The 14,786-nt window shown below is 40.2% G+C and overlaps 1 protein-coding gene across 1 annotated transcript; it reads right to left on the bottom strand.

The window, feature by feature from the left end:
* Positions 1-2,801: 2,801 nt before the first annotated feature.
* On the bottom strand, positions 2,802-12,727 carry spata48 (spermatogenesis associated 48). Its single transcript, XM_017722468.2, has 9 exons — positions 12,078-12,727; positions 11,553-11,623; positions 11,140-11,216; positions 10,767-10,905; positions 10,586-10,653; positions 9,438-9,479; positions 6,520-6,627; positions 6,260-6,361; positions 2,802-3,317 (listed from the first exon to the last, which is right to left on the bottom strand). The coding sequence occupies exons 1-9, from the start codon at positions 12,550-12,552 to the stop codon at positions 3,203-3,205; spliced, it is 1,197 nt and encodes a 398-aa protein (XP_017577957.1). The 5' UTR covers positions 12,553-12,727; the 3' UTR covers positions 2,802-3,202.
* Between the last annotated feature and the right edge of the window lie 2,059 nt (positions 12,728-14,786).

Genomic DNA, 14,786 nt, shown 5'->3' with positions numbered 1-14,786 from the left:
TTTGGACAGTGATAATAATTAAAAGAAAAAGAACAAAATGTGACCCTAACAACCATGCAAGGCCTGGTGCACCATCAAAACCAGATAAGATAAACAGTACATAAAACTATCATCCTTGAGAGAGTGGAGGAAAAAATCAAGTTCCACTCTTCCTTCAGATCTGAAAAAAAAAATCACTGATGTTTTTGTTTAACCTTCCGCTGTAAGAAAACAACTCAGAACTGGGATGTGACTCAGATGTTAAGAAGCAGACAAAAGGATCTAAACAAAAATCAGCCAATAGATGCTGCTGATGTTCTCAGAACAATGCACTGTCCACCCCAGTCCAGACCTCAACAACGCCAAATGTGTGGAGTGCTTGAACAGTGAGAAGAAGAAAAAAACAACCAAATTCTAAGACTGAACTTTGGAGGTGTGAAAAAGTATCCCTGCAGATTTCTCTGACAAACTGAACGCAAATCTCCCAAAAGAATGAAAGCTGTAAAAAAGCCAAAGAGTGGATGCATTAAACACCAAAAATATGTCATCATATTCTTCTATTACATTTTTGTTAAATACATATATTCTGTTAAATCTATTTCTCTGTTTTTCCCTGACTTTTACCTAATGCCTGTTTTGATTGGGACTCAAAAAATTGAAGGGTGGTCTCTGACATCTTCACTATGCAGTATGTAATAAAAGCTTTATGTGCATAAATTCCATCTGCTTGTAAAGGACAAAAAATGAAATACAATTTTCAGCTACTATCCAGAGATAATATGCAAAAAACAGAGAAGCACTAGCACTGTGTGCAAGTTTGGTTTATGTGTTATTTAATCTGACATGAAGAATTTGACTCACAAAAATTAAAGCACTGCCTTATCAGATTCACCACAGCGTGATATTGTAATTAAAACCCATTAGCCGAATTAAATTAGTATCAACTAGAATAAACTGATAGACAAGAGCAGCTCTTTGTTATTTCATGGATCTTTAAACATCCTCCATTTTAGGAGCTCAAATAACATGGAATCCGTAATTGATTTAAATCCGTAAATAAGTTTGACTTGTTCAAGATTGATAATCATGTTAATAGTCAAATTTATTTAAATTCTCAATCCTGGGTTGAGAAATCTCACTTTCTTTGGGAATGCATTATGCAGCAAGATGTCAGGCTAAATTAAATTCCCCTGTGCACACTAAAGTGTCAATTTCCTTATGGTAATCATCTGCTGGAATGGATGTGTCACTAGAAGGAGTCAGGCATGCTTGACATTTACCCTCTTTATGGAGAAATGACGAGAGAAAAAAAATCTAGAGGAGGGAGAGAAATTAATCTTTCGCCCCAGCGACTATGGAAAAGAGCCTAAAGGACTGCTGGTGAATCAGCCATTATGTTTGTGACCCCAACATGAAAATTGAGCCAATAATAGGACATGAACCAAGGAGACAAGAGAGGGAACAGGTTTAGGATTATGGAGGAAGGAAGAAACACTCATATGCTTCAGGGAAGTTTTACTATATATATATATATATATATATATATATATATATATATATATATATATATATATGATGCTATGTAATTGCATCATGGTACAGAAAAACCCAACAAATGCCCTAATTAAAGAAGTGAAGCCTGGAAACACAACAACAAAGTTATGGCAGTGACAGTGATGACATGGTCTTTGCAAACACAGTGTAAGTACAGTATAACTCAGTAATGATACAACCATGTTTGGTGGTATTATTTAATTAATGGCAGCTTATTGGGCCATAAACATGAAGTGATATGGACTTCAGTAGCCATTTAATGCTGGAATTTTAGCCATTTATTGCCTAATTTTCCTTTTGTAATTCACCCCAAGCTGATGTTACTTGCTAAACATGCAAAATTTGCAGTCTTCTTGAATACATTTTCATGCATTGCCACACTTAGCAGCACATCTGTTGCGTCTTATCTTTTCAGCTTGATCTTTTTAGAGCTTTTAAATGCTTGAGGAAAAAGTGCAGAGAAAGAGAGAGAGCACTTTGTCTTTTGCGATAGGAGAGACAGGCCAGGGGCCCCTCCGAAAGTCAGGGCAGTGAAAGCGTCCATGGCCCCGTGGTCCATCGGTGGACGTTACGTTATCTGCTAACCACATCTTCATCTCTGGAAATGTTGCGGACTGGGCCATTCCTGGGCTATGCTGTCCAACTAACAGACAGGAACAGCAAGCCAAGCATGCTGCTAGACTGTGCTGACCTCATTAATAGCACCTGATGCATGAAATGATATGAACAGAACTGTCATTCCCGTTTTTTTTTTCTTTTCTCAAGAAATCATACATTTTTATAATAGTGTCTTATAATATCACACATCGCTTCAACCTTTTGTCACCCAGTATAAATTCAAATGAGCACTAATTGCAGGGATGCATTAACTCAGTTTATTTACGATAAATTATTTGATTACCAAGGCCCAAAATGTAAGAGAAACGAACTGTGCTCAAAGTGAATCACCCTTTACACTAGAGTGAGCTTCGGCATGCTAGCTGAGCTAAATCCTGGGGGTGCTTTTTTAGCACAGCAACAAAGGTTATGGGGGGGAACAGGAAACCAGCACGTTCCTATTTCCTGTCAACAGGTGAAGCTACGCTGACATTCTCTCTTTTATTCTCCAAACCACAGTTCTTTGGGTGTAGAATTAGAGCATTTGAGAAACCTAAGCATTTCAAGAAACGGCAGGCTTTTCTTTTCAGGTTTCCTACTGTTGTGTAAATTCCTGAGGTGAAATTTCACCCCATGTGCTTAATGTAAGAATATAAGACATGGTCACAAGCTTCAAGACCACAACTGTAATGTTTTCTTATTGCAAGTGACTTGTGGAGATCTACTATGGCAGTCAAAATAAAATAAAAATAAATAATATGAATAATATGACATTACACTTTGATGCACACACACAATTCACTGCATACATATGCAAAATGTAACACAACGACATTTCTTCCATATTCACAGAACATCTCATCTGAATCAAGGGAAATTATGCTAATGAAGCATCTCATTATCCTGAACTCACAGAGAATCAGTCATTGATATCACATCATTACAGATCTATTCACAAATACAGATTGGATTTCTTGAAAAGGGATTATATTTTTCCACAGTTTTTCACCACTTTATTCCCCTGGTTTACATTTATAGCGTTTTTTTGTGCAGTGGCTTTAGATGGGGGATGTTAGAGGGGAATCGTAGGAGCTTTACGCTGAAGGTAAGGATTGCATGGTGGGACTGTAGTGACCATTCTGGACAGCGGGGCTCTGCGACCATAGGCTGAGGGGGACAAACTGCTCCTGCAAAAATGGCAAAAATCAGCCAATTATGCATGTGTAAAAAATATTGGAAACACCAGACTTTGCCACTGAACAGGTAACATGAAGCCATTCAAGTTCCCCAAACATTAAAACTGTATTTTAAGCAAGTCAGTTAGAGAATTAGTTTCAGCAAGTTTATAAAAAAAGCTGCAACAGGAACAATAACTGAAATTTTTGTCATGAACAGAGAGGGGGTGGACAGAGTTAGAGGAAGTTCTTAAGGTGCGTGCTGGTCCTCTTTTCTGCTATAAGGAAAAGCCAGGAGGCCTGCTTTATCAGCAGAGGAAACAGATTTCAGAGGGCCAGTGGCTCCAGGAAAATGGATCTGGGTCGAGCGAAAAACCACGATTACCACCAGCAGCTCGAGCAACTCAGCTCTGGATAGGACCATCTGGAGAAGGCTGCTCCAAAAGCCGGTAAACCAGCTCTTCTGAGACCCGGCTAGGAAACACGTTTTCAAAAAAAACCACCCAGTCCCTGGGTGAGGAGTTTGGTTTTCCTCCAGTGCCTCTCTCAGACACCTCCTCCTCCCCCTTCCTCTCTGCTCGAGCTGCAGATGCCCCATTCCTACTCATTCTGAAAGCTGAGGACGTTTTACCGTTGCCTGTGAGAGTGAGGGGAGGAGAGCTCATCAAGTCTAAGGCACCTTTAGCCTTCATTCTAAGAGAAAGACTATTTTACCGCCACAACATTTTACAATACTTCATATCAAAGCACAAAAAAGTAAAGTTTTTTTAGCGTTCCTGATTGTAATACTTTAAAAGCTCTGGGTCCCTTTTTATCCCACAGTTATCAGCATGCTTTTGGGATTAACGTCCTTGCTAAGCCTCGTTCTTACATCATCTTTGGGTGCTTTAAATCTATTGAGTGACATCTCAGACACTTATTAGGGAGAAGCTAGCCACAGGCTGCAGAGTGTTGAAGAGTTGTAAATCTAGGCCAGGCGCAGAGTTGTTTCTAACAGAACAAGGAACATGAGGGAGTTATGCACAAAAAAAAACTTGTGGACGCTGACAGTTGTCATTGTTTATCATCCTACATATATTTCTCTATCATGGGAAATATGAAAGTGCTTCTTGATGTAGGTTAGATAAGCAGCATAGAGAGTCAGCAAGAGTTTGTGTTTGCATGTGTGTGTGCATGTGTCTGTGTGTAGAGAGAGAGGCAGAAGATGAGAGAACATAGAGAAACAGTGATGATTTTACACTTGCTATTTAGTACTAATTGATTAAAGCAGATAGATAAAGAAGCTTGTTCTTGTTTTCCCTCGCTTTCTTTTATACCATGGCTAAACAGCTTTGCCCTTTTCCTTTTTATGCTTCTTTGCTTAATCTGAGGGAGAACTTACATGAATTGAGCTCAAATGTGAATTCAGAAAAGATTCTTGAAGAGAAAATCTCTGTTATCTTTCATGTTGGGGGAGCTTCTGACTGCACTACATTGCTGCCACCTGCTGAGCTAAATGAGTCTGCACAAACATGAAAGTGGCACAAAGAGAATGAATGCACGCTTCTGAATACAGTCCCAAAACAAAACTTTTAAGATATTACTATGTTGTATATTTGAGGCTAAATTACACTTTCAACAAAACAATAACACAAAATAAACATAAATATTGTTCTCCAGCTTGGTTGTTTTTCAGTTGTTGACATAATTTGAAAATGCCCTTTGTCCTTTAAATTGTCTATAAATTTTATGATGAATGGAACAAAAAAATAGCCCAAACTGACTTGGGAAAAAGTCTGGTTCCTTTGACTTACATTGAAAGTAAAGTATGGTTTTCTCCTTCTCTTGTAAAACTATAATTTTGGAGACTGTTTAGTTATAAAATGGTGTTTAACCAACGTAATTTGCACTTTTTGAATTCAGAGCTAATCTTCTAGATGGGAGCTAATCTTTTTACATAAGACATGTTTTTAAAAGAATCTGGAGTATCTAAAAACTAAATGATTGCAACTTTAAAACCATTTTTTTTGCTATTCAGAAGAAAAAAAACACATAGTCCAGATGCTGCATATGCTGGTGTAATTTAAAAGAGGGCCACTCAGTGGCACTCTCTTTGGAAAAAAAATAGAATTTTAATAATTTCCTTCTTCATTTATCTTATTTTTACCATTAGGCTTTAATGGTTTACATGTCTGCTTCTTCGACCAGAAAATAATTCCTGGAAAATAATTAGCTGGCTTGCCTGAACTTCAACAGAGACGATTAACGTCAGTGTTTTCCCAAAAAAAAAAATCAACATTCAGTTTTTTCCACTGGTCAGTGGCAACAGCTGAGAAAGTTAAAAGCTGTTCTCTTGACCACTGCAGTAAACAATGGAATAGCCTGTTTTCTGTAGACTGCATACCACCAACGTAAAGGCAGCAGTTTGTAGATCATGACAGTAACAGGTAAACGTTCTCATAGCAGATGGTCAGCTAACTTGAGTCTAAATTGAATGACTTTTTATGCTTACATATTTCAAAAAATTACTTCCATTAGTGAACAAGAGATCTACGTATACCATTCTGCTGATTTTACAGTGTTGATTTTTAACAATACATTGAATACTATATTTAATTTTTTTTTTATAAATATGATTCATTAGCACACTATATGAAAGTTGTAATGATGCACCGATCCGGTTGGTAGCACCAATACTGACCTCATTAAACAGGTCGGCCAGACCCAGCAGATCCACTTTCAGTACTGTTGCTAAGTTACAGTCACGAAATTTTATCTGAAGCCTACACTGTCATATGCTTCATTTTTACATCTTTACTTATTGTAAATATTTTTTTCATCAAGACGCCATGTTTAGTTACAGCCTAGAAGAAATGGTACTCGTTAAAGGTCAAAACTCCGATGATATTAAAAGCATTAGAGAACATTGGGATCGGTGCATCCTTAGTAAGTGAACTGTTGTCTGTTTGCCTTACCCTGGAGACGGAAGAGCCAGTATTGCAGATGGCTGGCTGATGGCTGAGGTGTGAGGCCTATCGTGTAGAGCTTTACCAGTGTAACCAGGAATAGTGAGGCGGCTTTGATAAAAGATACATCACAACATCAGATATGACGTAAACACAAACTGAGCCAACTGCAAACATGAATACACATCACTGTAGTGCTAACATCATACATTCCATTATATTACAACATGTCTATTTACAGCACCACCAAATACGAACTGGTCCCCTACTGGGCTGTGGGTGTGTAGGGAGGCAAGATGGTACGCAGCACTGTCAGAGGTTTGAAGTCTTGCTCTGGGCTATCCACATTGTCCATGTTCTGAGAGCCCACCACACCACTATGTAGGATGGGAAGACACACACAAGCACAAATCTGAACCATAGCTTGATATTTCTCAACATGTAGAAAGCTACCTACTTTACTTTGGCCAAAATTTAAAACAAGCTAACATGTACTCCTAAACTATAAGGCCTTGATGCAGTCTAATGATAAGCTTTTTGAAAGAACAAGAAGGTGGAGCTTCAAAACTGGACTACTGAGGGGTGGAAAAGTCATGCCTGGTCGGAGGAATCTGGGCTCCTTTCGCATTATGCTGATTAGAGATGCACCAATACTACTTTTTTTCCTTCTGATACGGATACCTGACCCTTTAGTATCGGATGATACAGAGTACTGACACCCATGCTAACTCTAAGTAACCTAATTCACCTATAATTCCTAATATTTATACAATTACATTTTTAAATGTATAGTTTGGCTAGATGGCATTTAGTTGGTGAATTATAGTTATTAGATGCTTTTTATTAGAAAATGTATTTTTGTTTATTTGCTGTATATATTTAGAGTGCTTGAAAAAGCGCTCTATTGTTATCTCTCATACTTCTTCTTATTCTTCTTCCACACCATTCTGCGATTAATATAGCCCAAACCGCTTAACGTACAGAATCTGTTCAAACTGCGTTTCGAGGGTCTCGGAACTGTGACTTGTGCTACGTACTTTTGAAGTCGATCGGATTGGTTGTTAATAAAATTAAGTTTAAAAATTAAAAACCTCCCATGAGAATGAATGGCGGAATGTTCAGAACTTCAAATTCTAGCTGACATCGATGATGTCACAGCAGGCCACTCAGTCTCACAGACACAGCTGATCACGCAGGGAATCTGCTTTAAAATCCATTTAAACTCCATTTCAAAAACTTGTCCTTTCTGAAACCTCAAAATATCTGATAAATTTTTCAATTAGCTTTAGAGTTATGAGCATTTGTTTGGCACTAGGCACAGAAAACTGCCCCATTCACTCCCATGTAAATTTCTCAAAATCAGAATCTGCTTATTTCAAGATTTTTTCTATGTTTAACTTCTCAAACCTCAGACATTTTCTTCTCAATGCACACAACATTACATCAAAATAATCCTCACACCTTATCTCACACCATCTATCCAGTTAAGTGATAGAGTAAACATTTCCCGAGTTATCTCTGTTTGTTCAGAGGGTGCAAATGGGACTCAAACAAGGCTTCTCCACTAAGAGATGCATAACAATAGAGTGACAGTTCATTTGAATGACCCCCCCCCCACCTCAAACACATACATCTCTCCCTCTCACACACACACACACGCTTGCAGCTCATTTCAAGCACTCTTGCAGTTCCTTTTAACATTTACAGCATTTTGGCAGACGCTCTTATCCGGAGCGACTTACAATTTTAATTATTTTACACAGGTAGGTGAAGGTGGTGTTAGGAGTCTTGCCCAAGGACTCTTATTGGTATAGTATAGTGAACCCCAATCTACAGCATAGAAGGCAGAGGTGTTACCCACTACACTAAACCAACCACCTTCAGGAAATGCATATCTAGTTAGTATTTACTCTTATGTGTAATTGGTGATAAGAACTACGTTTCACAACTTAAGTAAATGTAAAATATCTTTATTGTGCAAAACAGTTAAAAACAGAACTGAGCTGTATCCAGATAAACCTGTGCTGTTTGCACATCAGCACACAGCAGCTTATCTGAGCTGAACAGAGCTGAATGTTGTTCCACATTCAAATTTCTCGTCATTTGTGTAATGTGTGGGTCTTGTTCACTCGTGCTGCATCTCTGAGCGTCAGTTCAGTAAATATCTTTAGCGCTCACGCTGCTAGTGACTTTCAGTGATTTTTCTGGCTTGGTTGAACAACAGGCCGCGAGACCCCACTGCTGAGTGATACAGCTGACCGACGGAGGCGTGCTGCATCTCAGGCGGAGCTAGCGGACGCACAGAACCCGAGAGGGGTCTGCTGTGCTAACGGCTAAATCAAGGCTAAAAACTATCACTACTAGGTGGTTCCATCTGCTCTCATTAACATTAATTCAGACTGTAAGTGACCACACAGCGGTAGACAGGTTATTGTTGAAAAAGCTCAGTCATTCAGGTAAGCAGCTCTGTTAGCATGTTCTTCACCACAAAAACTACCATTACAGATTCTGCCATAGGCATTTTTACTGCTGCTTAGACAAGTTCTGTCTACTGGCGCGCATGCACGCTTTAGAAATTGCTTCGTGGTGTCAGTAATCAGTATCGACATCCCTGTTACCAATACGGCTTCCCAGATACTGTATCGGTATTGGTGCAATACTAATGCTGATGAAAGCAAGCAACACGAGTCCTTCCTATATGACATCAGCAGTACAGGCCGGTGGTGGCAGTGTGATCATGTGGCGAATGTTTTCCTGGAATCTATTAGGGCTCCTGATAGCCACTGAAGAACTTGTGAACTCATCTAATGGGTCCAGACAGCAAGTTTTCCATGCCTTGATGGTGCACAGAGTCCCTGGATTCTAGCCCTATCATCATCTCTAACTTAGAACAACATTCCTGCATAACACATCCAGAATCTTGCAGAATCAATGCCCATGCTGTTCTAGTAGAAAAGATGATGAGGCTTGCTACTATAGATATATGCATACCTAATAACCTAGAAACTCAGTATATTTGTTTGTTAATAAGAGTGTCATCTTCAAGACATCTTCTATTCTGGTTAAAATACTGAGGCCATTGCTTATCTGAGTAGTTTGCAGCAGGGCAGTTTAGCAAGTATTTGGAGACACCCTTTGTCAGTGTATAGTTCTCAAATTCTAAGTGCACAATTTTGTAACAGCTTACCAATATAAAGGAATATGGCCTGATTTTGGACATGGGCTGGTGCTGTTAAGAAAAAAGATAATAAGATAAAACACAGAATTAATAAAAAAAACTTTGCTAGTACAATCACATTATTCCTGCCTCATGGTGTGAAATCACTCCATTTACACTTTATTTCCCCTGGCTCATAATGAAGCTAAATCTAATGGAAGTGAACATTACAAGTAAGAGTATACCAATCAGTGTCAAAACATGTACAACAGGGTACATAAATCTGGTACCACAATCCAGCACAACCTAGAGACTTCCATGTTCAGATTCATCTTATCAGTTAATTACCAGGTTTATTGTGTGTATTAGAGCAGAGAAATCATCAAACTGGGCTGAAATGTGGCCATCCAGGGCAGCCCTGACTTAGAGCATCTGTTTGTTTTAAAATCTCTCCCAGCTAGATGTTTTAAAGTACTTGAGGACCCCAGCCAGTCCACGTTTTTGTTATCACAGATCCACACTTTCACACCTGAGCCAGTCATGTAAAGTTTTTCAATCCTTAATTAACTTTTTAAATTACGTTCAGAGGTGGAATACAACAGAAATGTGGATCAACTCACGATTCTCAGAGACACACACACATACATATTTTCTAAGCTGCTTATCCTGCTGGGTCATGGTGACCTCTGATGTAAGTGACCCAAAACTAATCAGAACTATGGCCATGGAAAATGGCAAGGTTAAATATGAGCGGTCAGACAATGAAAGGCAGAAACTACATGCCAAAAAAAAATGATAATGGAATGCTGTATAAAAAGTTAATTAACTCTATTATAAGCAGATAAGACAACTGGCTGTACAGCATTTTAATTCAAAATCTCTTTTAAAAACAATTACCCTCCGCATTAAAACAGTGTTAGCTTACCAGCTGGCAGCAAGTAGTCAGAAGTGAATTAGCAGAGAGAAGCCAAAATTTCATTTATCACATGAGGTCATGTTGTCGGAAGAGTTAGGAGTACATTATTGGAAGCTAGTTTCCTTTTTTGTAGGCAGAAAGCCTTTAAGAGTATGCCAGTGATTGAAGATAGAATGTCATATCTCTCTCTCAACATGCTTGTGATTTTACAATATGAGTCAAAGGCACAGGATTTATAATAGAACTTGTGCAAATCACTTACAAACTAACAGGTTTCTTCGCATTAAATGTGGCTCGAAGTTGACGCTTATTCCAATGAGGTCCAACAGCCTTGAAGAAAAATAAAAGAACCTCTAAGTATGAAGCAGGCAGAACAGAGCCCAACAATTCTACATTTAGTTGAGTGCACCTGGGTACACTCATGAACAGTACAAAAGACTAACCTGCCATAGTTCTGGCCTGCTGTGGTACCTTTTCAGAGTGAAGTGCTGATTAACGGGGTCGGGCATTTTCTCCAGAGTGGTCATGGGAGGTATGAGACGAGGGGGTAGCTTAGAGTCCCAATCTACATCCTCATAACCTCTGTAAAGATCATCACCTCAGTCTAATCATGTATCATAATGATGAAAAAGTGCTTCAAAAGGATGATAGCTTGTGTGTTTTTATTGAAATATCTACAGTAAGTTCATTACCTCTTAATTCTTGCACTGGCTGTAGCAGGGTACAGAGTGCATGTGCTAATTATAGACTAAAATGAAGCAGATGAAACAGACAGTAATTGCTGTGGTAGACAGCATTAAAGATATATGACCTGACCTTTGAGCTACTGAGGTGTAGATGTACCGCCGAGCTGCCTTGTCCACATACTCAGAGAGAGCAGTGGAACGTGCACCCTGCATTGGTGAAACAGGATGAGAAAAGACAAAAGGTAAGGTCAAATATGTCAGTACTGAAAAGACCACAGCAAATCTGATAAGTCACTGGATAAATATCAGATGAACAAAACCTACCAGAGTTAAAACACAATGAAAATACTGCAGAGAGACATGCCAGCACTAAGGTTACTGGAATATGGGAGATAAGACTGTTTTATAACTTGTTACCACGTGGCGAATTTTTAGGCTGAACGGACAAACCATTTTTACAGTGCGACATCATGTTTATTTTATTACACAACAAGGGAACAGTTTCAGTATTCATAAAAACCGCCATCAGAGATGTTCACCTACCCTCTCGGGAGGTTTGGTAGACCAGGCAGTTTCTGAGAGACTTGGTTCAGTTCTCCCCTCAGCTGTTCGGCCTTGTAACAGCACAACAAAACAGAGAGAGCACATGAGAAAAAGGCCTATGAGAAGCTTAATGACACTGCAATGGCATAATCATTGGAATATAACTCTTTCAGTCAAAAGTTATGTACGGCACAGTTACAATAACATATAATTATGATATTTCGTTGTAGTTTGTTATGAATCTTTAGAGATTTCCATGCCCATTTTAACAGTTCAGTGTATTTTTTACAGTTATTTTTTTGTATATTTTATATATTATATATAATTAGATTTTTTTTCCCTTTTTTGTATATTCATATAGTATATGAATAGTATTTTGTATAGGCAAAATAGCACAGCACAAAAATGAGATAATTTACCACGATGTAGATTTGTAAACTAAGATTAAATCACTGAATATTTGACAGTGACTTTTTGTACAGTGCAGTGAAAGCAGATATGACACTAGAACCCCAGTGCAGCTACCTTGAAGCCTCGCTTGCGTTGCTGACTCCGACTTTGTCCTTGAATTCCAGCGCTTGTCCTCAGGCAGGTCGTCTATAACAGCTGAAGGCCTGCCTGTAGGAGTCCGAGGCCTTTCTCTGACTCCGGCGGGGACCCACAGGTCAGAAGGAGCGTAGTGTCTGTCTATAAACCTAGCCTGTCCTGGGAGGCTCAGATCAGTTCGGGCTCCGGCGCTCAGGAGGCCTGAGCAGGGCTCCGTTAGCTGGGCGAGGTCTCGGAGAGGTGCCAGGGGGGCGCTGTCGGCGGGAGGGAAGGCCTGGGGGTTAAACTTGATGAAGCCAGGGTCATCTGTCTGAGTTAGGCTCTGAAAATCAGACCGACCTCTTTCATAAGGCAGGTTCATGTGTCTGCACAGCCATCTGCTCGTTCCCGCGCCAGTCTCACACGGACGCGTGAGGAGTCTCACTCTGGGAGGACTAGCGAGGTCCAGCTTCATCAGAACCAGGTCAGAATAACTCACGGATGGACTGAAAGCAACTGTACATTGTGTTCTTTCTGTTTTTTTTTTTTGAGTCGTGTCTCTAATAGACTCTGCTCCGACTTCTGTGGTATAGTCTCCTTCTGTCCTGGTTTTAGCGTTACTCGTTGCCTAGCGACCGTTAGCCGTTGGCCCGTTGGGCCGCCACAGGAGCCGAATTACTCTGTGATCTATTTTTCCACCTGTACTCGGGAAAGCCCCGCCCCCAAATGCTGCGATTGGTTAATAACTCGACAGACTTCTTCCGACTACAAATCATACGACAGGAGGGGCGGGGACTGTCAGAATACGGGTGGAGAAAAATAACAACGACTGAAATGTGGCACTGTGGGATTCACACGGAGCTAAGTGAAGGTGCTAGGTCTTTAATTCCGAACGTCCTCAAGAGGATCTAATAACAGACAGCTGGACCTGGGTGCAAAGATATAAATCAATCAATCAATCAATCAATACATAAAAACACTCCCTTGGCAGTCTGCAATTTCACACTATATTCTCTAGGCGGAGCTCGTGAGCTGGGAATAGGCCATAGGAACAGGCTGACTGACCATTTAGAAAGTTTATTTCAAATCTCACAGCTGGTTAACGATGCTTTGGGTGCACAGTGTAATATTAGAAAACTAGAATATTAGATGTTGCTCCCAAAATGTAATTCTACTTTTGTTGCAAAAAAAGTATCATTAACACTACAGTAACTATATGACATGATCATGTGTGTCACGCATTGGCCTCCTCGATCGGACTCCAACTCCCAGATTGCGCCGGGAGATCATGTGACTCTGGACTCCAGCTTGCACTCCAATCAGCGCTCACAGTCCCCAGAATTTTAACTGTTATCGCCTGTGTCTCGTTGTAACTCGGAGTACAAAAGGCCGGGCTTTAGAAGGAGTTAGTGCGAGGTGTTGTTTCTCAAGAATCTACTGAGTGGTCGCTCTCTGTGATTATATGTTTGACCGTGTTAGTGACCTTTTTGCTTAGTGTTTTGACTGCGTCTTTTGCCTTTCCCTTTTTGGTACTTCTGCTGGTTGTTTTGACTCGTGTTTTGACATTTGGCCTGAACTCTGACTGCTTTGTGTTTTGTCCCTTTTTGGCTTTGATTACTTGGTTTACTATTAACTTTCTCACCTCTCATCCGCAAGCGCCTGGGTTTTTGTCACTTCGTGACGGTGTGAGTCACTGTACAATTTGCAGTTCTGCTGACAAGAAACATGAAACAAAAGAAGAAACATGCTGTGGTTTTTAGAAGAGTGAACAGTGTATTTGAGATATTAGATGGATGTTTGCAAGGAGTAGAGGTCGTAAAGGTGGATGACTTCAAATATCTTGGGTCAACCATCCAGAGCATTGGACAGTGTAGAAAAGAGGTGAGGAAGAGGGTGCAAGCAGGATGGAGTGGGTGGAGACGGGTGTCAGGGCTGATGTGTGACAGAAGGACAGCAGCAAGAGTGAAAGGGAAGGTTTACAAGACAGTAGTGCGTCCTGCTATGATGTATGGTTTGGAGACTGTGGCTCTGTCTAAAAGACAGGAGGCTGAGCTGGAGGTGGCGGAGATGAAGATGCTGAGATTTTCGTTGGGAGTGACAAGGATGGACAAGATTAGAAATGAGCAGATCAGAGGGACAGTGAAGGAGCAGTTTGGAGATAAAGCCAGAGAGGCCAGGTTGAGATGGTTTGGACATGTGTGGAGGAGGAATAGTGGATATATTGGTCAAAGAATGTTGGAGATGGAGCTGCCGGGTAGAAGGAGAAGAGGTAGACCTCAGAGAAGGTTTATGGATGTAGTGAAGGTGGACATGGAGATGGTTGGTGTAAAAGTAGAGGAGGCAGTGGATAGGGCAAGATGGAGACATATGATCTGCTGTGGCGACCCCTAAAGGGAGCAGCCGGTAGAAGAAGAAGATGGATGTTTGCCTTGGATGAACCTTTTGTAAAACTCTTCATTATTTTCTGAAGGCAAGCTGTGATCACTGCATGGGCCTAATGTTCTTTGGTGAATAATCTTGATTTTATGACTCTCCACTACGGACTGCAAAAGGTTGTTTCTTTGTATTCAGTGAGGCAGGGAGCATCTCATCCATTCTGCTTCAATGGCCAGTGATTGTGGTTGCCTGATTTAATAACATTGTAAAACTCACTGGAAATGCTTAAACTCATTCAGCAAAAAGTAGTGTGCGCTGTTAAAGGGTGAATAT

The sequence above is a fragment of the Pygocentrus nattereri genome, chromosome 5 (assembly GCF_015220715.1).
Source record: "Pygocentrus nattereri isolate fPygNat1 chromosome 5, fPygNat1.pri, whole genome shotgun sequence".
Taxonomy (NCBI): Eukaryota; Metazoa; Chordata; class Actinopteri; order Characiformes; family Serrasalmidae; genus Pygocentrus; species Pygocentrus nattereri.
The sequence above is the reverse complement of the archived record's forward strand: the minus strand, read 5'-3'. Positions and strand labels throughout refer to the sequence as shown.

Coding starts and splice junctions, on each gene's coding strand:
- spata48 (XM_017722468.2), bottom strand. CDS start 12,552: ATGAAGCTGGACCTCGCTAGTCCTCCCAGAGTGAGACTCCTCACGCGT. Junction 11,217..11,552: donor CTACCAAACCTCCCGAGAGG/GTAGGTGAACAT, acceptor TCACCAATGCAG/GGTGCACGTTCCACTGCTCT. Junction 10,906..11,139: donor TACACCTCAGTAGCTCAAAG/GTCAGGTCATAT, acceptor TGATCTTTACAG/AGGTTATGAGGATGTAGATT.